This window comes from Syngnathus acus, chromosome 19, assembly GCF_901709675.1.
Source record: "Syngnathus acus chromosome 19, fSynAcu1.2, whole genome shotgun sequence".
In the NCBI taxonomy this organism is placed as follows: domain Eukaryota; kingdom Metazoa; phylum Chordata; class Actinopteri; order Syngnathiformes; family Syngnathidae; genus Syngnathus; species Syngnathus acus.
Genome location: NC_051103.1, coordinates 3,161,697 through 3,187,625, shown reverse-complemented (window position 1 = coordinate 3,187,625; position 25,929 = coordinate 3,161,697). Strand labels below are relative to the sequence as shown.

The window sequence follows — 25,929 nt, the reverse complement described above, 5'->3', positions numbered from 1 at the left end:
TCAATTTAACGTAAAATCTCACGCCCCTCTGGTCCCACAATACAGGTGAACTCGCGAGAACACGGTCGAGAGTTAATGATGACGTAGAATGTAAGCGACCGTCGTTTCCTCTGTAAACAACTTGTATCGTCAGTGTGAAAACGTGATCTGTGAGTGCAACTTAAAATATCCATTCAGCGAATTATTGCAATATTCGGAAATTTTTCGTTCTGATACAATCGTTTTATTGAATTTACAACGACGTAAAACACCGTAACGTTTCATTCACAGAACTTGGAGGACGAAGTAGGTCTGCTGCAAACCGTGTTAGATGAGCGCAATCGGGCTTGTCACAATTACCACAAAGTTTCCATTTTTAGAACAGCGAACTGCGCCGCGGCCGCAGCGTGGTCGGACATTTACTCAAACAGGTAGTAAACAATAGGAGCGCAAAAGGACCAACTCGCTATTTTTGATCAAAAATAACTAACGGACCTATCATGGTAACAACAAAACACTGCTGCTTTGGTTTCTGCCGGAGCGACTCGCGATATGCTCACCGGGATCATATGAGGGGAGTTTTCTTCATATCTTTTCCAAAGCCGAGGAGGAACAAAGAGAAATGCATTCGCTGGGTAGAAGCTTGTAAACGGCAGGGATTTACAGTAGAAAATGTCACCAAACACACATATATATGCTCTCTGCACTTTGTCGGTAGAAATGGGCCAACGTCTGAAAATCCCGATCCAATACCAGCAACGTCTGAGGAGGTAAGTTTATGGTCTGCTTTCTGAGTCGAAAACACGCTATTGCTAGCCATAACACGTGGGACATTGACTCCACGAGTTTACCCATGGAAGCCACTGCTGCTTGTATGAACTTGAAAATTAATATACATTAAATATGGAGACAAATTCTGAGATATATACAATATGCTTGGATGTCTTAAAGGAATCAAATTAAACATTTTTCTGTTATCTTTTTGAAGAAATTGTACATCTCAAGTAGCTTCATCTTACAGTGTTATTTTCTTTTACTTTTATTTGACAATGTATCATTGTCTTCCAATGTTTTGCTAATAGATAGAGCGGATGGCACGCAAAAGGAAAGTGCCAACCCAAAGAACCGTAGACACCCCTGATGCATCACTGAAAATGCCTTACCACTGTGTGGCGTACGGATGCGGCAAAACTGCGGAAAACAATGTCACACTATTTCCATTCCCCAAAGACCCCGAGGAATTTCGTAAATGGGAGAAGCAAGTTCAACGTACTCGCAGCGACTGGTTGGCCTCGCCCAACTGTCACCTCTGCAGCGAGCATTTTGGCAAAGACTACTTTGAGTCCATATCACCCTTAGGGGTTCCGAAACTGCGACCCGGTGCAGTTCCCACTGTGTTTGTCCGTCCGCACTGCACTTCCTGTTATGGCACTGGCTGCGATAAATGCCTTGCTACCGTCAAGCACTGGAGCACTGATGCAGAACCAAAAGAGCGTAATATTACAGTGAGTAGTTATTGTTTTTCTATAGCAATGTACAAGTGCATCAACATTTTCAGTCACTTAATCAGCATCTTTTTCACAGAGTCCTTCGCCGGCAAGAATTGTTGAAATAGTACCATCACAGTCAAAAGATCCAGATGGACCAAGTGATGAGCAAAAACAAGGACAACAAAACGAGCAGTCTAAAGTAACACAAACAGGTCAGTGCACAATAAAATGATGGAAAAAGAAAAAAAAGTATTTAGATTTGCTTCTTTTTTTTTTTTTTTTAACAGTGGCGTGTGAGACGTGTGGTATACGTGGGTGCAGTAGCAGCTTTTACTCAAAAAGCAAACGTTTCTGTAGTCTAACCTGCTCACGCTCTTTTGCATCTCGCTTCAAGAAGTCCGCCATGCGGACACGCCTGCAGGTAAGAAATTATTGTGTTTCTCTAAACAACAATGTTATACAATCGGCACTCATAAGTTTTTAAATGCCCACCTTCAGTCGGGTATCTTAAAATGCAGCCTGTACTGTACGGTGTTTAATCACATTTGATGGACTTTACGTCCTTCTCTGCAGGAAAATCCTCTTGCAAAAAAGGCCAAAATATTTTGCAAATTTACCAAAGCTCGCTCGGCAGTACTGGATGGTGAGGACTACACACACAAACACATAATCATCTGTTGATTGGTCAAACCGTTAATTATTTTCATGCTTTCTCCACGAATATACAATACCGTGTTCAGAAAAAAAAGTTGCAGATGACTCGATATTTTTGTGAATTGCGCAACTCATTGTATTGTTTGACTCAATGTGTGGGCCACATTTAATCCCAAACGTTATCGAAGCAAGCACTGGAATGGCGGCGTGCAACATGTTTTCTAACTCAGCATTAAGTGTAGAGTTGGAATTTGAAGTTGCAGACAACCAACAGTCCCAAGCTGAAGATATTACAGAGCTGGAAATGATCATCATCTTCAGACTCTGTGAAAAGGCTCAAGCTTCCAGAAAAGTCTGGTGACAGATGCTTTTATTGAAAAAAGGTGTGTTTGTGACCATGTGTACGTTTACTCAGTGTGTGTTGTCGCTTCTAAGTGAATGTTTTAATTATCTGTGCTATGATAAATTTATGCAAAAGAACATTCTGGCAAAATAGTGGCAAACTGACGACATATGTCACACATTAGTTGCCATGACATCAATTTCTTAACTGATTCGTGCACAGCTCCAATAAATCCTGATTCCACATGTCCTTAAATGTCGGCAACAACTGATATCTGCAACTCTTGTACATTGAAATTATTGTAGTTTTTGTTTTCGTACCCATGTCACGATCAATATAGGGGGAGGCGTACGTCATCGGGCCACATGGTTGTAGACTTGCTGGCTGAAAAGTTTTTTCTCCTGAATTACGTATTTGGATTATGCCGTCACGTTGCGTTGCCGGCTTTTGCTCGAACGAACGGAAGGATGGCGTGTGCCTATATCGGTTCCCCAAAGATGCCGCTTTACGCAAGATTTGGACACAGCAAGTCCGCCAGAGAAGGCCTCGATGGAGACCCTCATCCACGTCGATATTGTGCAGCGCACATTTCGAAGACGATTGTTTTGATCCGCTCCCGGCACGGAAGAATGCGCCTGGGTATTACGTGCAACACCCAAGGGTACTTTTGAAAACTGCTATACCGACATTGTTTCCACGGGGAATCCTTAGTCGCCGATATAGAAAAACACGTGGTGTAAAGAAGAGTGCGTCGAGGACCATGGAGAAAGCACAAAGAAAGCCGGTAAAAATTCTAATCTGGTAACACACACGTGCAATCGTACTGTGCTTTCCTGATAAATCGTTCGTATCATTTTTATTGTACATTGGTCTTTATCACACCTCTATCAAACTAAAGGCTCAGGGGCCAGATGAGGCCCGGTAAATAAATTTTGGTGGCCGGTGAAATCTTATATCGACTTTGTTTCTTGCTAAAATAAATGTAATATTTGAAACTAATTCCAAACGTAACTTATTGATCAATTTTGAGTGTTTATTTAATATGATAGCGGCCCACCGATGGAAAATATAACTAGTATGTAGCCCGTGACAAAAATGAGTTTGACAATCCTGCTTTCTAACAAAAAGGGGGAAGTATACATAAATTTAATAAATCACAGCTGATGAACAAAGTTGTTAACCTAATCCCAGTTTGCTACGCTGAACTGTGAAATTTTGATTGTCAGTATATTTCGAAGATTCCATGCACGAGTCAACAAAGTTCAAACTTTCTTTCAGCTGGTGCTTATTGAATATGAGCAGATCAAAGGTGATACACAGATGACACGTGTTGAAGATGACTTAGGTGATGAAACTGGTGTGGGCATGCAAAATGTGAGTAAATGATGAATTGAGCCAATTTGTGAATCATAATTTGCCCTCCACCTTTTTTGCAAATCGATCATGTACAGAAGGCACCTGTCGACGGGCCTGAATTTTGTAGGTCTGTTTGCTATGAGTGCAATTTAACATTTATTATTCAAATATGTTGTGCTCATGCTCAACTTGTGCAGGTTGAGGCTGGTTACAGCCATCTTCAGAGTCTGAAGACAAACCCGGCCCAGGATATGCACAAGCCACGTACTTCAGATAGGTCTCAAACAAATACGGCTGGATACATAACAGGTCCGAAACTGTTGGGCATCTGCAACTTCAAATTGCAACTGTGTTCGATGCCAGGCACTTGTTTCAGCTGACTGCCGGATAACGTGTGCCCAATAACTTCACACATGCAACAGAGTCAAACAAAGCAACGCTGCCATGTCTTGAGCAATTCACAAAAATATTGTTTTGAGCCTTGTTTTCTTAGACCTTTTTATTGGGGCCAGGGGGGTCGATTTATAGCCTGAAAAATTTTACTTTTGTTCCCGTACAAGTTTAATTTACCTTCTATTCTCTAGCACCTGTTACAGTTTTTAATTGGGGTGACTACTTGGAGAAGGAAACGTCCTTGGGGGCATCTCTCTCTTCCTTCAGACATGTGAGTGTGTCAAATACTTTGTGCTACAGTGCTTGCAATTTTTGGGTTTTCTAATTCTTTTTAAACAAATTGTAAATGTGGCATTTAATAAGTTGAAATGTGTTTAAAGTCTCACTATTATGGATTTGCACCTATTGCGGAAGGGTCTGTATTTTAAGCTTGAAGTTTACATTAGGTGCAAATATCGAGAAAAAGGTTTCAGCTTTTGAATTGGATTAGTACTTAATTAAAGATTTCTGGCTTCCACAGGCTCCCATGTGTGCCCAATGGGACGACATCAATGTGGGGATGAAAGTAGAAGTCTTGAACAGCAACGCAGTGCTGTCGACTAAAGTTTACTGGATCGCTACTGTCATACAAATTGCAGGTGCGTATATGTTCCCATCAGTGCTGTAAATTTCTAATCTTCCTTAAGATTGCATAATAGTACACTAAAACTGTCTAAAAAAACGGTCTGCTCCTGCTAGGATACAAAGCCTTGTTGCGATACGAGGGCTTTGAGCATGACAGCAGCCGTGATTTCTGGGGCAGCCTCGTTTCGGGCGAGCTGCACCCCATCGGGTGGTGCGCCATGACTGGCAAGCTCCTGGTGCCGCCACAAGGTGAGCAGGCACAATTGGGAAGTGTGAAACTTCCAAATATATAGTAGAACCTCAAACTTAAAAATAACAAGTAAATAGATTTCTTGAAAAGGCAGCATCTTTGATGATGTGTGTGTTGTAGATGTCACCAACATCCTTGACTGGAAAGAATATCTGATGAAAAAGTTGGTGGGGTCCCACACTTTGCCTGTTGAGTTCTACCTCAAGGTAAAACTAGTAAAAAAACACTTTAGTATAATTAGAATTAAGCATCCATAATTTAGCATGTAAACAAAGTATGATGTGGGACTCGATTGCGCAATGTGCGTCACCTTACTTTTAGCTGAACGAGAGCCTAAAGCAGCAAGCTTTCAAAGTGGGCATGCGCGTGGAGGTGGTTGACCCCAAATACATCAGCCGGACCCGCAAGGCCGTCATCGCATCCATTACTGGTGGGCGCCTACGGCTGTTATACACGGACCAGAGCGACTCCCCTGACAACATTGTGACGGATTTCTGGTGCCATCTGGCTAGTCCTCTCCTGCATCCGATTGGTTGGTCCAAACAAGTGGGTCACGACATCAAAGCACCCGGTAAGTCACCTGTTTTAATCAGTTGTTCTGTTTTCTGTTCTGAATTTTAGGGAGGGGTACTTAATCCTTCTTTTTTTGTCACAGGCGTGAAATCACCTGGTGCTGGTTTGAAGGGTAACTGTGACAGTACATACAACTTCTTTAAAAAGGTAAAGTGATAAAGCTACATGGACTGCAATGTGTTATGCAATAAAAATCATTCATGTTGTTGCTGATTTTTGGAAATGGAATTGATGGACCGCTTAAGTCATTCATATGTCATCACCAGCCCAGATATGTCTACATGGACGGATGTTTCTTTGAGGAGGAAATGAAGCTAGAAGCTATTGACCCTCTAAACCTGGGCAGCATCTGCGTGGCAACTATACACAAGGTGGAAAATGTCCTACCTACTTAAAAAATGAAAATTACGCTCAAACAATACGGCAGATGTGTATTCTATCCTCGATGTACACACCTTTCTTTTCACAGGTGCTGTCAGACGGTTATCTGATGGTCGGCTTTGACAGTGGGTCATTGCTCCTTTCCGACCGGTTCTGTTACCACGCTTCCTCTCACGCAATCCTTCCCAAAGGCTTCTGCAAAAAGAATAACATCCCACTCACTGTGCCACGAGGTAATTGGAATATTGTGTGTGGTATGTTTGCTCATCACTGGAAAAATCCAGGATCTTGTTTCAGAATCTTTCTATAATAGCAGATCTATCTATGATTTTAATATGGAAGAACATTTCATGTCATGTCATTCAAGCAGTGATGCATTAATCGAATATTTGTTTCTACCAAATCCATACATTAAAAAATATTAAATATAGTGATTTTTAAGTTTTGAGATAAAGTGTAAAAATGAAGTGCTTGAATTTAGAAAGTCTTTTAATGGTCATTTCAATATACTAATCTGGAGTGTTAATCTGACAGGTTTCGATCCCAAGACCTTCAACTGGGAAGATTACCTGGAGCAAACCAATTCAAAAGCTGCACCTCCACATCTGTTCAACACTGTAAAGAAAGATCAACTTTTAATAGATGAATGCGTCATTTCTTTCAATTTGAATTCATGACAACGGAATGTACTTGCGCACCTGGGTAGGACTATCCAGGTCACGGCTTCTCCCCTAATGTGAAACTGGAAGCGGTGGACCTGATGGAACCACGACTGGTGTGCGTGGCCACTGTGAAGCGTTGCGTGGGACGCTTGCTCCTCATCCACTTTGACGGCTGGGATGATGACTTTGACCAGTGGGTCGACCACGAGTCCCCCGACATCTATCCCATTGGCTGGTGTGAGCTCACCGGCTACCAGCTTCAGCCACCCCCTGGACTCGGTAAATGCTTATATTAAAAAAAAAAATTTCATAGTGGTGAGGGTTTTTCTTTTAGGTGCATACAAAGAGAATTAAATTGTACGTACATGGTGCTTTCTGTGTCCCCAGCAGTTGAAAACCACGTGGTACAGGTCAAGAAGACAAAGGTACCCTTCTTTAGGGGAAAAAGTAAGTTCTCCCTCTTGCCATCACACGCTTTGTTCATACATGTTGTCATACCAATTCTTCTGTTACTTTAGAGAGGAAGAATGCAAAGAAGCGCTCCCACCTTCTTCATAAAATTAAGGAGGACGACGGTGATGACTATCAACAATCACCTTTAAGCAACGCTTCTGCTCAACCTCCATTCAAGAAGAAAATGACTTCTCCTCCAAACATGCTCCTTGTTCAACCCAAAAGAGAACCAGAGGAGCAAGAAAGTAAGTGATTAGAAACTGGATTTTTTTTCTATCATATTTATGGCCACCATCTGACTTTGTTACAAATCTTTAGTTGCTGCAGTGGAGGTGAAGGTGGAGGAGGTGGAAATGGAGACTCTAATCGCCAGTCCAGCTCAAACATAACACTTCAGGAAACCTCGGCAAAGAGACTGCAGAACATCAAGTGATGCGTGGTGACTATTTATTTCTTTTGTGTCCAGAAGAAACCTTGTTTTTCAGCAGAGGTCTAGAAGTGGACACGGGAGACTGGGATAGAATCAGAGACTTGAAGAAAAAATTGAAATGAGGTTTTCCTGTTTTTCCTGTTGTTGTTTTTCCATCACTGTATAATTTGTTTATAATTCAATGTCTTAAAAAATCTTGAGATCAATTGTATTGTCTGTGTCTGATTGTCTTGCACAGGGTGCAATTCAAGCTTGATTCATCGCTGCTTTCAGCAAAGTGAGAGTAAATATCCGTTCCCTCTGAGACTCATTTTCCAAAATAAGCAGATAAAAGATTTACTTGTTTTCTTTTCTTTTATTTCACACTTGACTATTTCTACTTGCAAATCAATTGAAGTGCTTGCCAGCAACAGTGCAATTGTCAGTTGTGTTTAGATGACTTCAAATGGTCAAAATTTTAAAAAAGCATTACCTTCACTGAGAATGTCCATCTAATGGCGCTATGAAGATTGAACACCTATTTTCATCCGAGCACATCATACTGCAAACATGAAACTAAAGTAGCTTTGGTTAAGGTTTACGCCATGCTCAGTCTCTTTGTTTTCTTGGTCCCTTTTGTCTTTGGAGTCTTGCGAAGATTGGATTTGCTTTTGTGCATCTTACCCTGCTTAACTCTGCTGCTGAGGTGCATCGGCTTCGGTTTGGTGGCCTTGGGCGTCTTGCTACGCTTTGTGGCAACACTGGGAACAGAAGGGAGTGAATCGCCTCCTGGACATGCCTTGAAAACATGGACGTCTTTGACTCTGCGGCCCCTCAGCTCAGGCGGGTTGGCACAGGTGGCTCGCACCTTTAGGTTGACTTTCTCAATCCAGCTAGACAAAGGGTGTCAAAGATAACCACACATTAACCACACATTTATGAGTAATTAATAATAAACTTTGCTAGCCCCAAACAATGAATAAGTTATTCATTGACATACAGGCGTAGTGGCAGCAGAGGGCAGTCACACATCAAAGGGTTGTCCGCCAGGTTGATGACCTCCAAGGAGGTGAACTGACGGAGGTCCGGCACCTCTTCCAGATGGTTCCCCTCCAGGAAGAGACTCCTCAAACCTGGACCCAAGCCTGCCAGTGAGCTTTGAGACATCTGCAATAAATAAACAAGGCTAGTCATGTTCATAGCCACACATGAAGTCATAGTGGAGTAAATAATTGATGAAAATGAGCATTTTCCATTACTATGAATTGCAGAACTGTTGAGTTTGATATTATTTTTGAGAACTGCAGCATTTTTTTTATTGTTGTTTTTTAACACAATTATTCTGGACATAACTGTAGCAACCAGCAAGGTCCACCTACCTTCTCCAATGCCATATTATCCAAATAAAGCTCCTTCAGTGATTTTCCCAAAGGCTGAAAAGCATTTGGGCCAACCCACCGAATGGCGTTCCCTGACAACCTCAGGTCCTTCATGTTCCCCAGCTTGCTCAAGGCTTCAGTGGGCACTTCTTTCAGCTTGTTCCCTGCCAGGTGTAGCGTATCAAGGTCGGCCACGTGCTCCAAAGCCTTGGGTGATACGTGGTCAACAGCGTTTCCGGTGAGGTAGAGGGCTCTGAGGTTCTTAGCGCCATCCAGGGCATTCGCCTCAAGTTTGGAAATAGAGTTGTTCTCCAAATGAAGCGCAAGCAGTCCCGGAAGCAGTTTAAAGGCCGCTTTTGGGAAAATGGTGAAGTTGTTCTTCTCTAGGTGAAGGTAAGTCAGCTGAGGGAGTCCTGTGGATTACAGTACACCCAATGAAGAAACAGGGGGAAAGTGCAACATGTGTCTTCTCATAAGGAAATGAACAATGCAGACAAGCACCATGTAACGTGGCAGGAGCACAAAGTAGTCAACATTTTCCCTTTTTTATATTTGCATAGTTTCAATACCTTTAAATGCTTCAGGCCTGAGGGATGAGATGAGATTCTCTGAGAGGTACAAGTAGATGAGGCCCTTCATGCCATTGAAAGCTCCGTCCTCCACCTCTACAATTTTGCAGCGCTGCAGGTGCAGCGACACCACCTGAGAGACGGCGGGGAAGCTGTTGCTCCGGACGTAGTGGAAGTTGTTGCCGCGCAGGTCGAGGAGGCGTGTGTCCGGAGAGAAACCCCGAGGAATTTTGGAGTGACCGCGGTTCTCGCAGGAGGAATGGTATGCCTCAGCCTGATATTATGGAGGAGATGGGGAAGTTGAACTCATTCGCTAACCTCGAAAGGGAAGTCAACTAAAAAAAAAAATCTTTACAATATATTATTGTGGAAAATGAACTAAGCAGCAAAGTCCACCACTTTTAAAACAACTGCCATCTACACTCACCTCACAGGCGCAGTTAGTGGGACACTTGGCTTTGTTCTCCGGCGCCTCAGTGGGTGGCGGCGCTCTTCTACTAGCTTCCTCAAACTCGGCCTTCAGCATGGCCTCCTGGCTTTGACAGCGCAGCTCCGGAGGATGGACCGCTTCGAGGATTTCTCCGGAGAGGTGTAACGGTCCTGCACATGTTCCTATCAGCTTCACCTTACTACGGATGGCCCACTCCCTGTAACACAGTGAAAAGACAAGTCGAATGGAGTCCACTGAGATTTGTGTGCTGAGCGAGGCTTGCTGGTACCTGAGCGGACGCATGTAGCAGTTACAGTAAATGGGGTTTCCGGCCAAGTGGAGTCGGGCCAGCTTAGGGGTGCCGTCCGAGAAGGGTTGCATGACACGCAGCTGGTTATGGCTGAGATCCAAGTGGATGAGATTGGGAGACTTGGATATGGCCGTGTTGGCCAGATCCTGCAGGGACATGTGATCCAGGAAGAGGTGGCTCAGCTTGGCCATTGACACAGACTCTTCACCCAGGTACGTCATGGGATTGTAGCTCAAATCCAGGCGGGTCACTTCTGGCAATCTGTACAAAAAGGCTTCTGTTGATTTATAAATTCAAGTTTGTGTTTTTTTTTATTATTGTTGTTGAGAAACCTATCCGCAGGTATTTATGGAATCTCAGCATATATTGGGGGGCTTTCTGTGATGTCGTAAAATGACGCCGAAGCCTAACAGGAAAGTCCCAATTTTTAAAAAATAATAATAATACATAATTGTGTTACACAGGGCCCCAATATATTGGAAGAACATTATTTTTTCATTTATCTTTCTATTTTAATTAACGACTGATGTCAGCGCTAATGTTGTCAACCCACCTGGTCATGGTCTCTGTTGGGAAAAACTGCAGCTCGTTATGGTCCAGGCTGAGCCGGTTGAGAGTGAACAAGCCGGCGAAGGCTTCAATGTCCAAGTAGTTCAGGGAGTTGTGACTGAGGCGAAGCCACTTGATGTTCAGTAAGCCCTGTTGGGAGAAGGTACTACATATAAAATCTCTTTTTGCAGAATTCACCCATGGCAGAGTGTGAGGCTGCCTTATGTTTACCTGGAAGGCCATGTTAGGGATGTAGACAAGATGGTTGTGCGTAAGCGAGAGCAGGTTGAGGAAGCCGAGCTGGGAGAAGGCTCCGGGCTGGATCTCCTCAACGCGGTTCCGGTCTATCATGAGCTGCTTCAATGAGGACAGACCGTCGAAAGACTCCTGTACGTCACACGGCAAATAAAAATTAATAAAAAAAAATATTATTCAAATTGGACTTTGTATAGTTTCTTCTTAGAAAAGAAGGAAAGACTGCATGGATTGGTTTTAGCGGGTTTAAGAAACTGTGGTTGAATCGTGACAGTCCTCTAACAAAAAAAAAAAAAAATGGAAACCCCTGCTGCAAAGTGATCATTTTGCATACAAAGCCAACATGTCATAAATCATTGTGTAAAACCACCTGGTACAAGATGTCAATGTGGTTGCTTGCCAGGTTGAGGAAGACTAGGCGGCCGAGGCCTCTGAACGCGCCCTCCTTCACCCTACGGATGTTGCAGCGTTGCAAAGACAGGTGAGTGAGATACGGGGTTTTTCGGAACGCTCCGGTGGGGAGTTCTTGGATGTCGTTCCCTCGAAGGTCAAATTTCACTGTAATCTGCACAGAGAGGAAATCAAGAAGACTGACATGAGTCAAGATGTCTAAATGAAGCTCTTCAACTCAATTCAGCAGTTCCTGGTCACTATTAGTACCTCGTCCACAGTGGGCGGAATCTCAGTCAAGTTCTTGTTGACACAGGTGACGGCGAGCTGGATCTGGTCGCATACGCACTGCTCTGGGCATTTTGCAGCTTGCGCCACGAAGAGGAAGAGGAGCGTGAAGCTGAGCAGTGGGACCCACACTTTGTCAGGAGAGAGCGGGGAGTACATCTGAAACGTCAAGCACACAAAATGCATTAGTAGGAAATACATAATTCTTTGTACAACAATATTGGTTGGATGATCGAGTATAATCGGTGTTGCTGCCATTCCATTAGCTTTAATATGAAAGGGGTGGGGGCTTCTCAGGGGGGGCTTAGTTCCACTTTGGCAAAATGAGCCAGCCCCAGTGCTCACTGGAATGCCTTAAAACCACATTCCCATGTTGGATCAACCGTCTAGATCCGCAACAATGGACTTGGAAAGCTCCATGTTATGAAATTTGGAGTCTCCGACGGGGTCGCTGATGGCGTAACGTTTATTTGTCTGACTTTGGTGTAAGGTGTGTGTTGGATTCTCACTCAGTGATAGGTTGTCGGTCTCTATGTATAACCACATACGAGATCTCTAGATGGTCCCACTTGAGGAAGCTTTTATTACAGTGTCCATAAATGATTGAAGCTAATATGCTTGTTGGAACTGAATGGTTCTATTCAATGCTGTTACAGCAAATTTGACTTTTCAATATCCTCACATCATTTCAGAAGCATGTAAGAGAGAGGCCCAAGAAATTAGAGACGGGAGAAATTTCCTCCACCAGGACGACGTGTATGCATCCCCCCTTGAGATCAACAGTGCTGACCGCAGAGGAGCACGCATGCAGGATTGCCTGATGTACACAAAGACGCCCTGTGTCTCTCCTGAGTGGCCGGTGCCAAAATGTCTTTTCCACTGAAGGTGTGTGTGTGAGCAAGATGTTCATCAACTCTAGGCTACCAACTACGCAGAGTCCTAAGTGACATACACACTCCCGTAAACATAACTCAGAGGTTATAGCCAACTAAAGAAATACACTGAGTTAAACACATTTACAGTGCATGACTTTTTAATGGCCACCGATCATTCGTAATTGAGTACTATTATTTATACTATTTGTAGGTTTATCATTGGGCTCCTTTATTCGTCCTGAAATTGAATTAATTCCAACTTTACTACTGCCCCAATTTTTCTAGAAAGTGTCACAGAAGTCCGTCAAACAGTTTAGTGTCGTCATATCATCAAATCAATAATATGGCGATGAAAGCAAGATGACGCACCTGCACTAATTTAACGTAGTACTAATACAGTAAAATAGTATTTAAAACACGTTTAGGCTATAATTATCAAAAACAAAGTACTGATTGTGCGGTCATGTGTCGCCGCTGTGTAGTTTACTGCGCACCGTTCGGAACCTCGAAACGCCTTATGTCGGTACAACCCACTTTAATTGACGTAGATATCCCACATGCAATGGCTCTTAACTTTAACTAGTTCGGTATTTAATATATATTTCCAATAGTATAGTAAAGTGAGCTCACCTTGGTTCCGTCCAGTTGCTGGTGAGTTCTGCCGGCTGTCTAACATGGGCTGCTGCCCCCTCCCCTCCTCAGAAAAAAAGGTTTATCCCCTCCATTCGCAAATACAGTCACTTACACTGACATAATACACACAACCAACACTATTAGTTAGTTTATTTTAACTCCTGAAGTGAAATTTTAACATTTTCAGTGTTAATTAGTAGTAACAGTGTTTACACAGTTCGATGATGTAATTATGCTTCGCACCTGCACTTCCGCGCCTTTTTCCTCATTACTGAAAAGGACAATTACATTCGAACAAATGAGTTTGGTACCATAAAGTAATTTTCACTCACCGAAACCTTGTGTATTAATGTTGGCATTTTCATCTCTGCTGTTAATTAAACACATTTTGATTCTATAAGCATTCAGTCTTGAGGTTGATTGACGCGTAGACGAGTCGCTGGCTGCGTCCAAATTCACAACCTGTGATTTTCGGACGCATGACGTCATCTGTGGCGCGACTCACCGTGTGTCCAAATACGAATTAAGACACAGCCATTGTCATAGCAAAACATTTGTTTAAAACAAAAAGTCAGGCCTGTACGATTAACTTTATTTTTGAGGTTTTAGTACAAGTCGAGACAATTACAGAACACTCCCTTTTCCTTTAAATGCTCACTTATATTTTTAAGAACTTGAGGCAATTACGGAATTGTACATGCATGTGACCCCAATAGAGTAACACATTTTTTAATTAAGACTGATGGATAATAAAAAGGATCATGGCATCACAGCCCTTTCCTTTAACATTAAACAATTGTATATAATTGTATTGTAAAGTTATTGTTTGTTTATAAAAACAGTAACGACCAACCGTAGTGAGGAACATTTGTTTTGGAGTGGACAATTCTTGTTGCAACACATATGACTCAAATGGTCAGATAATAAGCAAGGTTTGGCCATATTAAGAGTAGCGAGAGTTCCTGAATGAATGAATCCCTTTTTGAAACAGTGTTTGAAAAAAGAAAGTGCATGCTTTCAAAACAAAAAAAGCTGCTGGTTTACTGTAAACATTCTTAAACTTACTGTAAACTGTGTATTTCCTATAAAAATATAAATTCCTATCATGAACAAAAATATCAAAGTTAGAAGATGCCAGACAGCCATTTAAAAAAATATAATATGGTTGGAAATCAGTGGTTGAAAAAGCCTCTATTTTAGAGAAAATCTATCCCGGTACATCCCAGTGTATTCGTGCGTAACCTGCTGTTGGTTAATCAGGTTTAGTCAAGACACCTCTTCTCAAGCGCGGACCTAAACCTGTCCATGCTTCCGTTGCATGACTTGAGAGCCTCGGGGTTCCTGTCGAGGAATAAGCACAGTGTATAAACAACCGCTCCGTCGTGGCGACATTGTGAATGTGTCGTTCCTACTTAGACAGGATGGTGTGAAGCAGGGAGATGTGGTGCTTGGTCAAGTAGTCCTGCTGGACCGCATGCTCCAAACACAACAACAAGCCTGGGGCTAGAGGCACCTTTTTCCTCTTCTCTTCTCCCTGAAACAGACGAAGAGAAACAAAAATGTATTCCTTCCTCTCTCTTCGACATAGCACTCTGACACTGCAATGGTACCTTGAGGACTCCTATAAAGACCAGCAGGGTGGAGAGGGCGGTATACGCCTGTAGAGCTGAACCGCAGAGAAGCTTCCTCAACAGCATGTCTGTGAGATGAAAACACATTTTTAACACATCTTTTAGAAGGACAAGCGGTGCCAAAATCTTACCAAATGTTTCCAGCACTGTAGTCTTCACCATTCCTTCCTCACTGTACAAAGAAGCCACTTTGAGAAGGACTTCAACGGGCTTGCGTGGATCCAAAATATTCACCTGATGAGAAGGAACATTGTCAAGTGCACACAAAATTATGCCCCCACCTTTCTTACCTCCAGTAGCAGATGTGTCCTCATTTCTCCCAGCTCGAGAAGCTTCTCAGCAGACGGGCAGTCGAGAAAAGAGACGACCTCTTCCTAAGACATCAAAAAATAGCTGCTCTTTATGATATGCACAGACCTGCCACAATATTAGGTACATCATAGTGAACTGCAATGCATGACCCACTCAAGTGAACAACTAAGGTTTCTAAATTGTTCGACAAAAATAGCATCTTACAGGACACTGAGATTTAGAAGGACTCTCTTCATTTGTTTCTGTGCCATTTTCTTCAACAAAGTCCTCTTCGTCACAACCATTACATCCATTGCTTCCATCGCCGTCCTCCTCCTCCTCATCATCATCATGTCCTTCATCATCATCATCCTCTTCACCAGGTTCTCCCTCATCATCGCTACAAAGAGCAACAATCAGAATCTCTCAGTCTGAGCAAACTGCAATTCCTCCACAGTTTTACCTGAGTGAAGCCAGCATGTCTCCTTTATCCTGGCTCTCCATGGTTTCTCTTAGAGCCTCACAGCCCTCCTCCCCCAAGCAGTTGCCTGGCATGTGGAAGAACATAGACAGGAAGTACTTGCCATAGACAGTAAAACAGAAAACAACCTCCTCTGTCTTGTTTAAGCGGGTTCGTGCGTCTACCGTTCAGATCCACTTTCTCCATGTGCGTCTTGTCCATGAGAGCCTGAGCCACCACGAGGGCCGCCCCCTCTGAGATTTCGCCAAATGACAGATTCAGCTCCTGTAGGCAGGAAACATTAAAGACAAAATACTGCAGAGAAAAAAAAGACAAGAGCCCCTGAGTTTGCTGGACTGACCTTGAGAACTGGCAACCCTTCTTTGAGGACCGCCGCCAGGGCGATGGCGCCTTCACAACGGACCAAGCAGTCACCAAAGTTGATCACTTGGATGTTTCTCAGGTGCCCCAAAGCCTGTGGGGGCCAACAGGAGTAAAAAAAAAGCAGCATGTTTTTGCATTTTGAATGTGTTGAGCCCTTACCTGAGCCATAGCCAGCGTTCCCCTCTTTGTGAAGGTATTGTCGTTAAGATTGAGCACACGCAGATCTGGGTTAAGTCGCATGGCTGCAGCTAAAGCTGTCACGCCCGCGTGGTTGATGCCGTTCTGTGGCATGTGGACCTCCTCTAGGCTGCCCATCATCTGAAGTGTCACATAGAAAAGAATGAATAAAAATGATAAGTGAATGAGTGTACATGATGATGATATCCAAAAATGAATCAAAATTGTTTTTCATGAAGATATTTTTACTTGAAAGGCCTTGGCCAAAGCGCTCGCTCCTTCATTTTCCAAGCGGTTCCTCCCAGCGACAAAGACTCTGAGTCTGAGTGGAGTTCCCGCGAGTGTTGACTGCCTGTGGCACTCCATCAGTGCTTCAGCCAGGATCTGCAGAGACCACAGAGCATTTACATTCTCACTTCCGCAGTGTAAAACTTCCTTGTCGTGAATTCTCATTTTCTCTGAGCTCACCTTTCCTCCTCCGATTCCCATTCCGCAATTGTTGAGCCTCAGCTCCCTCAAGGTGTGACAGGCAGCGCTTCTGAGCAACTGATCGATCCCCTTCACGCCATCTGGTCCAAAAGCATTGTCACTCAAGTCCAACACCGTCAAACGGGTTCCGGCGATCATTAATCCGCTGCTCAGTGATTTCTGTGAAAACATACAAAGGAATTTTGGAAAAGTACTTGATGATAGTGTCGGGAATATTCCAGATAATGTCATGAATTAGGTGGATTCTCACCAGGGCCAATGGGATTTCAGAGCGTAGTCTTCCAGTAAAAATGTCACTCCAGTAACATCGCTTTAGAAAAAAAAAAAATACATTACTGAATTAGTGATCTTTTCAACAATATTATAATGTGTTGACATGTTCCTGGAATACATAGTGTCTGGATAATATGTACCTGGAGCTGATCTTTTCTCTCCAGTGCCTTGGAAATGGCTCTGGCTGCATCTACACCCAAAGTGTTTCCCTCCAAGCGCAAAACTTTCAAATCCTGGCTCTGTTCGATCTCCTGAACCAGCTCTTCCACTGTAGGCACAAATAGTGTCAAGAAATAATACAACAGGCACCATTCAATTGATATCAACCAAACCTGATTGTGCATTGTCCAGTTTAAGTCCCTGGCCTTTATAACTTAGCTCTCCATCTCCTAAATGGGTCTTGGAAAGAACATTAACCAGCTGGGCAATATCATCTGCAGCCATGATGTCTAGGGAGAAATCCATAAACAAGCGTGTGGTCATTGTTGGTAAGTATTGAAAAACCTGAACATACAAATCCGCCAATTTGACGTTCAATTGAATAACTAACGTTCTCGAACGTTTAAGTGACGTTCAATACAAAAATAGTAACAAAGATGCTCGGATGGTTAGCTCAAGAGAAGCTAGCAGGTGCTACTCTGGACTTATGAACAACCCGACAAACTCTCAAAAGTATTTCGTTCAGTCTTCGCCGAATAATTTTTAGGTGTTATGAACAGCCACACATCACAATCGGAAAATAGAAGGCGCTTACAGCCGACAGCGAATTCCTCGGAAATGATGGCGAAAGAAGGCACGCCGACCGGTGAATGCGAACGAAGCCCGCCGGTTGCTCAATGTGACGCCACGACTTCCGGGTTTTCTTTTTGGTCGTTCTACGTCACACTTGTGGGAAAACACAATTAAGTTATTTTAAACGTTTAATTTCACCACGTTGGCAAGTAACATAACATATAACATTGTATTTAATGTATAAAGCTTGTTGTTATGTGTGCTACATATGACGTTTAAGCATGACGTCACACCGTTTCGGGTGGCAAAAATTGTGCTTTTATGAATAGGTTTTTTTAACGATAAATGATGACTGAAATATGTAGTTCATTACTACTAACTAGTTAATTACTCCTCAGTGCCTGAATGAGAACAGAATAGGGAATTACTCAATTATCCAATGAACCCTAAACGTATGAAAAGACGTGGCTTTGCTGCCCTCTAGTGGCCGCTTTGGATTGAAACTTGTTGCGATACTGCACTAGCCAAAACAGCTATAGAGAGGAGGCTAACATTTAGCAAGCAAGCTGTTAGGTAGCAGCTGAAGCTTGTAAAAAAAAAAAAAAAAAAAAAACTCGTGCTCCATCTACAAATCAATGACAAGAACATCAAATTTATAAATATGCTGCCTGGATCATAACTGATTGTTGTTTATTTCAACCCAACTTATTACCTTTGACGCTTCGTGAAGTTACGAGTGATCCGAAACGCTTGAAACTTAAACTGTGGGGTAAGTTGTGCTAAAAAAGAGGGGCTTGACTATTCACACTAGCTTGCTACTCGGTATCGTCAACTAATTTGCTGTTAATTATACACAACTACAGCCATGTTGAGTATAAAGTAGATATTTAACGACACGATCCAAACAGCCTCGTTATGGCATATAACATCGAAAGCTCAATTTATTTTCACTCAATTTATTTTCACTCAAGTCAGACTGTTAGCTTTTAGCATGTTAGCAGGTCGGACAGCGATTACCTCTTGATAGCTTGATTAACATTAAAATCGGTTAACCCAAAGCTTAATGTCCATTTAAATCAGTTTTGTCGGTGCAGCGTTCAATTGCAGCGGGTATTATTTTCGATTGACGCGAGTTAGCATATCAACAATGCTAATCTACCGTGCTCACTGACAAAACGTAGCAGTTTAGGCATCATTCAACATGTCGCGTGTGTTCAATTTTATTTTAAAAATGAGTAATATTCTCGTCCCGGTTCAGATTTTGCGTCATACTACTTGTAATTGAATCGGCGTTTTTATTTTGTTAGTTTGTTTACGCTAGGCCCTGCCGATGCATGAAGCCAGCTAGCAATTTTGACACTTTTAAATATAGCCACCATGTAATGTAGAGGAATTTAAGGTGGCACTTTATGTGGGAATATTCAGATCATGGCAAATCTGAAAATAAGTACATTTTCCATTTGCTTTTATCTGCAGGCAATGGACTCAGATAGACTGAAGCGAAGAGAGGAAATCCAGAAAGCAATGAGTTTTATTCAGTAAGTAAAACAATAGTGGACAGCAGTGCCTCACAGATCTGAGGTTCTGGGTTTGAGTCTGTGAGGAATTTGCATGTTCTTCCCATGCCTGACCGTGTGGGTGGTTTTTGTACTCCAGCTCTCCAACTACAACCCCAAAAAAAAATCCTAGGTGGAATTAAGACTCAAATTCTTAATTGAGCAAAGTGTTGACTTGTGATATCCTTTTACAGGTCTTCATTACCTTTCCCAGAGCCAGAGAATTATCAGGTTTGGTTATGTCCATATTTCCCCTTCATTTCTTAATTGTTCCTGACATCCCCAAATTCATTTTGTAATGTGCTTGACCTACACTGGGTCGCTCTGACACATGGCATTTTTATTTTGTACTGTTCCTTTTAGGCTTTTCTGACCCAGTTGGTGTGTAACCTCCTGGATGAGGGCAACTCGTGCTTCCGGCGAGACAGCGACTGCCGTCAGGCAGCTCAGCAATACGGAGAAGGCATCAGCGTAGCCCGTTACGCCCAAGCCGAAGCCCTCGTCATCCCCCACAAGCTGATGGAGAGCCTCTATGTTAACAGGGCGGCTGCCTTTTATCAAATTGTGAGCGGAATCACTTCTTATTGTCTGCTCACAAATTATTATTGATTCGAATTTTTTTTCCTGCACTGGCTTGGTTACAGTTTATTGATTGTTCTGTTTTTGCAGCCACAGCTAAATGCTTGTTTTTTCTCCTCAGAGGGAATTCGAGCGCGGCGTTCAGGACTGTGATAGCGCGTTGTATGTATCCGAAGGCAGTCGAAAGGCTCTCTACCGCAAAGCACTATGTCTGAGGGAAATGGGACGACTCAGAGAGGCGTACGAGTGCGGCACCAAATGTCTACTCACTGAGCCACATGTATGATAATGCATTATTCCCAATATAGCACAATATATTTTTTTCTCTGTATCAGGTAACGTTCAAATTGTTTTATCTTATTACATATTGTTTCTTTTGTGTTTACTGCTTTCTAGGACAGACAGGTATGTGATCTGGCTCAGGATCTGGCCAATAAGCTGGGCCTTAAGGGCCGAAAAGCTTACATCAGCCAGTCGGAGTCCACGGCCGCGGAGGGGGAGAGTCTTGGCGAGACATCTGCACCCACTGGAGAGGTGTGTGTAATCACATCAATATTGATTTGGGAATTGTTTCTTCAATTAATATGCAGAATTAATTGGTTTTCTTCATTTAGTTGTCTTCCAATGGAATGGAATCGCTGGGTGAGATGGGAGCAGGTGTGGCAAAAAATTTGATCTAACCGCTGATCCTCATACCTATTTCTTGTATCAATTCTTTTTTTTTTTTTTTTTTTGCACACCCTCAGAAGACCTGTCCAACGCTCAGTGCATCCCAGCACCTCTGGCCACGCCCATCCCAGTCAGCGACGATCCCTCGGTCCTGACCCCGTGCGCAGACTTGTCCGAGAGCCCCGGCAGCCAATCCCAGCCACCGATGCCGTTCTCCGTCCCCGTGTCTGAACATATGGACGAATGCGGCAGCGTAATTAAGGACGAGCACCACAGTCTCCTGGAGTCCATTCCCAAGAAAGTGAGTGAGGTGAGGACATTTCATCACAGAAGTCAACCTCCGACACGTTTGAGACCAATAGTGCAGAATCCTGTATTGCGAAAAACAAAAACACTCCACTTGTGTTCCCGTTTTAGAGTCCCGCAGGCGCCATTCCCACCAACCTTCCAAACACAGCGGTGGGTCTGCGGCCTCCATACTCCCCCAACCTCCCCGCTCCGTCAACCCAGCTCGCCCCCACCTTCTTCAGCTCCTCCATCAGTGACCTACCCGAACTGGAGCCTTTCTCGCAGCCAGACCAAGGCTCCACCCAAGCGCAGGACGCTTTGGGAGGCTTCTCAAGTGGAGCCACGGATGGAGATGGCAAAGCTGGGCTTGTTTCTGGCGGGCTCGACTCTTTATCCGAGTACACTTTGCCCGGTGAGTGGAAGTTTTGGCCCAACAGTTGAATAAATTCCCAGTTGTTTATTGACAAAGGAATTTTCAATCTTTTTTAACATCATATTACATCTGTGCTACACTGCTAGTTTTTCAGCTAATACATCTTTTATAAAGTGCTCATCACTGTTTGTGGTCTTTAAGGGGGACGAGTGTGTCACAGCTTCATCCCCGGGATGCGCAACCACGGCTCTGCGCAAGCAGTGAGTCCACTCTTTGCGAATTTCTCTTGCGTCTGTCAAAGCATTTTGTAAAGCCAACCGTAAATCTTAAATGGATCCACTTGGCATCGTTACATCTATTTTTGGCATTTTCTCTCCAGAATGGCCCAGCGGGAACAAACCTCTCCATGCTGTCCAGAAATCCTTTGGCTGGCACACACGAGTTTCGTCAGGCCTGCCACGCCTGTTACAGTCGAATAGGTTAATTATTAAAATGTTTTTTTTTTTGGGTCGTGTTCTTTTTCTATATTTAGATACATTCAACAAACTTTGTTCTCTTGCTTACAGGTCCGCGAGTGATGGACTACAAATACCAGCCAGAAGCAGCACATCGATGTAAGCGGGACGTCCTGCTGTGTCGCCTTAAAAATAATGACGACCACACCTGGAAGAGGATTCGGCCCCGTCCTGCACGCAACAACTTCTTAGGGGCCTTTGTACTGTGTAAAGGTCTGTGTTCTATTTTAAGAGGGCAGAGTTGTGTGTGTGTGCGTTTGCCCAACATCATCCCCCTTCTTCATTTGGGTGTTGCAGAGGTCCAGGAACGCCAAGAGTGCCAGTACGGTGAGAACTGTACCTTTGCATACTGCCAGGAGGAAATCGACGTATGGACACAGGAGAGGAAGGGCGCGCTGAGCCGAGAGCTGCTGTTCGACCCCCTGGGGAGCACGGAGAGACGTGCTCTCAGTGTCACTAGACTGCTGCAGCTCCACATGGGCATGTTCATGTTCCTCTGTGAGGTGAGATCAGTTGTTGAGGCGTTCCGAAAAGAGGAAGAGTGATTTGTATGAATTTGTTCTTTCAATAGGAATGTTTTGATAGTAAGCCCCGCATCATAAGCAAGCGCAGCAAAGAAAACTTGGCGGTGTGTTCCAACCTCACAGCTCGACACCCTTTTGATGACAATAAGTGAGTGGATGATTTTTTTTTTTTAAAGGGGGGGGGGGTTGTTGACCACAGCGGCGATGACATCCCATAATGTGACTGCAGGTGCCTGGTGCATGTGGTGCGGTCAGCCAATGTGCGCTACAGCAAGGTGCGCCCTCTCCACCCCCTCTGCCAGTTTGATGTGTGTCGTCACGAGGTTCGCTACGGCTGCCAGCGTGAGGACAGCTGCTCCTTTGCACACTCGGTCATAGAACTCAAATGTTGGGTGCTTCAACAAGACAGCGGTAAGTGGACAGAGCACATGTGATTTTTGTGCAGAACCACAGATTTTGTTATGATGAAATTTTGTTTTTTATGGACATTTTGCTATGTCGCCCATTATTTTCTTCAGGCATTACCCATGAAGAAATGGTGCAGGAGTCCAAAAGACACTGGCAGAGATTAGAGCAGAATGCACAGAAGCAGCAGAGGGTAGGCTGGAAATATCAGTGAGAGGTTATAGGGGGTCTTCTGTGTCCTGCGGGATTTATTTCCTACTGTAATTTACCCTGTGCAACGAACTTGTTGTGTTCTCTTCCAGCCAATCCATATTCCCCACCCGAGCAGCAGCATGCCTGTTGGCGGACTCGGGGCGATGGGTATCGGAGCGGGCGGCGCGGGTGGTGGCGACGGCCTCGGCGTTGGTGGCATCCCTTCTGTGGTAGGGATGGGGGTAGGAGCGCTAGGAGGCGGGGCCGGGCGGGGCCGCCCCCTCAACCTGAAAATGAAGTTCGTGTGCGGCCAATGCTGGCGGGAGGGGCAGGTGAACGAGCCTGACAAGAACCTCAAGTACTGCACCGCCAAAGCACGGCATAGGTGCGGGTTGCACTTTCCAAGCACGTGCTACCCCCCCCTTAAGTGATAAGCCATGTGACAATCTGTTTGTTTTCCAGCTGGACGAAGGAGCGTCGAGTGTTGCTGGTGAAATCCTTTGAGAAGAAGAAGTGGGTTGTCGTTCGGCCTCTCCCTTTCTCCCGCACCTATCCACAGCAATATGATGTGAGTGGCCCCCCCCCCTCCCCGCCTCTCATTGGACAATTAATAGAGGAGGTGTTTGATTCTCGAAATGTTTTTCCCTCTGCTGCCTTTTGATCTAGATGTGTGTGCACGTGATGAAGCAGAAAAAGTGCCACTATATTGGCAACTGCTCGTTCGCCCACAGCTTGGAAGAAAGAGACGTCTGGACGTACATGAAGAACAACAGTTGTAAGCTGCACGTTCACAAGCCAAGACTTTTTTTTTTTTTTGCCGTTTTTTGAATTGATAATTGCTGCTCAGGTGACAATTAAATCCTACACAGCAACTAATTACACGGCACTGATTATTATTACTCAGTAAGATCAGAATTGCCCCGTCACTTTTTTTTTTCTTCAATAAATAAATAACCTCCACTTTCTCTATTTCTAGTGAGGGACATGCAGCAGATGTACGAGCTGTGGCTACAGCTAACCAATCAGAGTAGACGCGCAGACAGTACCGCCATGACCCCGCCCCCGGATGACAAGCAGGTCACCATAACGGCCGACTACAGCGAGAGCATGGTGAGTGATTGTTTCCTCACGTAAGATGATTAAAGACAAGTAAAAAGGCTAGAAGGTCATATTTCATGTTTGTAATATAATTGTGCGTATTGTTCCAGGGAGGCCGGCGGTTGTCCAACGGAGACGACCTCTGAGAATCGCCCAATCGCCGCCGAGACAGGAGATGAGCCAGCCGTACCGGCAACAACTGAGCAGCCCGTCATCTCACTAGTCCGACCTCTTGCCTTGCGGGAGCTCATGTAAACACAATTTCTACACACGCGCTCACAAACACACACATTTACATAACACAAAGCCACAAATCTCAGCCATCAATCAAAACTTTGAAGAAGCTTTGTTTCCGCAATACCTGTAGGTTCCCCTCTGTCGGATTTCCCTGCAGGGTGCATTTCTCGTTGACTGAAGTAATAATCGCAATAACGTAAGAACTTTTTTTTTTTTCTTCTTGTTTTTAAATCCTCGCAGCACCTAAGCAATTCTCCAATGAGCGCGCTGGCCGCAGTTCTTAACGTTTTGCTTGGCAATAATGGAAAATTCTCTTGAAGAATGGAGCTGTCATGCTAAAAGTTGACCTTTTCAACTCAATAGTGCCAAAAAAAAACACTTTTTGAGACCCAAGTAAGCGTAATTAAAACAAAGGGTCTGATGGTTAGTGTGCTGCAGTGTGATCAAATTCTGGGGTTTTTTGTTTTTGGTTTTTTTTTTTCATCGGGAGTTGTACTTCCTCGTTATATTGTCTGCCATATTGGTAGGGCACTTTGAATGTAACGCCTGAACGGGCCTTTAAAATGGGGAAAATCGATCAATCAGCGAGGAAAAAAAAAAGCGTTGTGGAAATATGCAATTCTGCTTACCATTCTAAAATCATAAGCACAACAATGTTTTCCCCTCTTCTTCCACACATTGTTTTTTTGAGAGGTGGCTGCATTTCAAACACACACACACACACACACACACACACACACACACACACACACACACACACACACACACACACACACACACACACACACGGCTATAATGGCATAGAAAGAAGACTGTCCTGGTATAAAAAAAAAAAAAAAAGACCTCAATTGGACTGAATGAGTGTCAGTGCTGCCATAGCTGAAGACTTGTGTTGTATTTAATTAAGAAGAAAGGAAAATCATTTGCATCTAAAAATCTGGACAAAGATTTCATACATTTGAATTGATTTCATCCAATTAAGAATTTATTGCGTTAGAATAGTGAAGCTAATTTGAAAGTAAAGGCAAAGTGATACCTCTTCAGTCCCACTGAGGTTTTTTTTTTTTTTTTTTTAAATCCAGTGGTCCTAAATGAAGATTCGCACATTTCTTTGGTGCCTCTGAGCAAAAACATATGCATATGCAGTACACACACACACACAAGTAGGATACCCGCCTGCCATCTCATGCAAGCCTTTAATGCAAAACACAAACACAAATCACACACACACGACATATTTACATATAAATGCTATACTACTACTAATTATTGATAACTTAGCAATCAAGCTTAATAAATATATAACCAGAAAACTGTATTGATTACATAGAACTTTTCTGTTATTGAGGTATTGCTATATGACATGTATCGCTGAACTAGATAGTGATTTAAGAAAAAGAGAAAAGAAAAAAAACTCTTCTACTTTTTACGTTGTCATTTGTTCTTTTTTGTGTGGGTTGTTCCAGACAAACGAGTGGGTTGCAGCTTTAAATGGATGGAGCCAGAGTTGAAGTGCTGCACACTCTTAACGTGTGTTTGTGTGTCATCTTAGCATCGTTAGCTGTGCCAATGCGCCCTCATCTGGAACAGCCCACCGTTTAGCTTCTTTGAGGGATCGTATTATTACTACTACTACCCTTAGTATTATGAATATGATAATGATTGCTATGGACTATTTCTCTCGTATACGCTATTGATTATATGTACGTTTATTGCGATGTATACCTATATCCATGTATGAATATAATAACGGTAAATACGCGTCTGTGTATGCAGCCTGTTGGGGGAGGTTGTAAGTGGGCAACAAAATG

General features: G+C 43.5%; 4 protein-coding genes across 11 annotated transcripts; 2 read left to right on the top strand and 2 right to left on the bottom strand.

Annotated features, from left to right (window-relative positions):
- Nucleotides 1–80: 80 nt before the first annotated feature.
- On the top strand, nt 81–7,921 carry l3mbtl2 (L3MBTL histone methyl-lysine binding protein 2). 5 transcript variants are annotated; one of them, XM_037277676.1, is made up of 19 exons: nt 87–149; nt 698–749; nt 1,062–1,484; nt 1,564–1,681; nt 1,757–1,890; nt 2,043–2,112; nt 4,407–4,486; nt 4,736–4,853; nt 4,954–5,088; nt 5,210–5,295; nt 5,411–5,663; nt 5,748–5,809; nt 5,929–6,033; nt 6,132–6,276; nt 6,578–6,660; nt 6,750–6,984; nt 7,093–7,152; nt 7,224–7,403; nt 7,477–7,921. In XM_037277676.1, the coding sequence occupies exons 3-19, from the start codon at nt 1,071–1,073 to the stop codon at nt 7,545–7,547; spliced, it is 2,349 nt and encodes a 782-aa protein (XP_037133571.1). In that variant the 5' UTR covers nt 87–149; nt 698–749; nt 1,062–1,070; the 3' UTR covers nt 7,548–7,921. The 5 variants fall into 5 exon arrangements, with proteins under 5 accessions (XP_037133572.1, XP_037133571.1, XP_037133570.1 ...); XM_037277677.1 differs by lacking the exon at nt 698–749 and having other exon boundaries at nt 81–149; XM_037277675.1 differs by having other exon boundaries at nt 125–749; nt 5,411–5,660; nt 5,745–5,809.
- A 2-nt stretch (nt 7,922–7,923) lies between these two features.
- Nucleotides 7,924–13,728, bottom strand: chadlb (chondroadherin-like b). 2 transcript variants are annotated; one of them, XM_037277679.1, is made up of 13 exons: nt 13,578–13,728; nt 13,489–13,516; nt 13,243–13,358; nt 11,720–11,896; nt 11,430–11,624; nt 11,036–11,191; nt 10,809–10,954; nt 10,235–10,516; nt 9,943–10,162; nt 9,516–9,789; nt 8,947–9,359; nt 8,568–8,734; nt 7,924–8,460 (listed from the first exon to the last, which is right to left on the bottom strand). In XM_037277679.1, the coding sequence occupies exons 4-13, from the start codon at nt 11,894–11,896 to the stop codon at nt 8,166–8,168; spliced, it is 2,325 nt and encodes a 774-aa protein (XP_037133574.1). In that variant the 5' UTR covers nt 13,243–13,358; nt 13,489–13,516; nt 13,578–13,728; the 3' UTR covers nt 7,924–8,165. The 2 variants fall into 2 exon arrangements, with proteins under 2 accessions (XP_037133574.1, XP_037133575.1); XM_037277680.1 differs by lacking the exon at nt 13,489–13,516.
- Nucleotides 13,729–13,845: 117 nt separating this feature from the next.
- On the bottom strand, nt 13,846–17,817 carry rangap1b (Ran GTPase activating protein 1b). 2 transcript variants are annotated; one of them, XM_037277681.1, is made up of 16 exons: nt 17,705–17,817; nt 17,283–17,399; nt 17,091–17,218; nt 16,928–16,987; nt 16,657–16,836; nt 16,438–16,572; nt 16,171–16,329; nt 15,989–16,102; nt 15,813–15,912; nt 15,631–15,715; nt 15,393–15,567; nt 15,167–15,250; nt 15,008–15,110; nt 14,856–14,944; nt 14,658–14,779; nt 13,846–14,586 (listed from the first exon to the last, which is right to left on the bottom strand). In XM_037277681.1, the coding sequence occupies exons 2-16, from the start codon at nt 17,392–17,394 to the stop codon at nt 14,508–14,510; spliced, it is 1,725 nt and encodes a 574-aa protein (XP_037133576.1). In that variant the 5' UTR covers nt 17,395–17,399; nt 17,705–17,817; the 3' UTR covers nt 13,846–14,507. The 2 variants fall into 2 exon arrangements, with proteins under 2 accessions (XP_037133576.1, XP_037133577.1); XM_037277682.1 differs by having other exon boundaries at nt 17,754–17,772.
- A 401-nt stretch (nt 17,818–18,218) lies between these two features.
- Nucleotides 18,219–24,718, top strand: zc3h7bb (zinc finger CCCH-type containing 7Bb). 2 transcript variants are annotated; one of them, XM_037277672.1, is made up of 21 exons: nt 18,219–18,451; nt 19,159–19,220; nt 19,433–19,469; nt 19,602–19,802; nt 19,939–20,097; nt 20,214–20,351; nt 20,432–20,474; nt 20,564–20,787; nt 20,904–21,186; nt 21,349–21,407; nt 21,527–21,626; nt 21,714–21,875; nt 21,960–22,165; nt 22,234–22,334; nt 22,416–22,597; nt 22,705–22,784; nt 22,894–23,168; nt 23,246–23,351; nt 23,450–23,558; nt 23,760–23,893; nt 23,992–24,718. In XM_037277672.1, the coding sequence occupies exons 2-21, from the start codon at nt 19,162–19,164 to the stop codon at nt 24,025–24,027; spliced, it is 2,694 nt and encodes an 897-aa protein (XP_037133567.1). In that variant the 5' UTR covers nt 18,219–18,451; nt 19,159–19,161; the 3' UTR covers nt 24,028–24,718. The 2 variants fall into 2 exon arrangements, with proteins under 2 accessions (XP_037133567.1, XP_037133566.1); XM_037277671.1 differs by having other exon boundaries at nt 18,220–18,451; nt 20,564–20,796.
- The last annotated feature ends 1,211 nt before the right edge of the window (nt 24,719–25,929 follow it).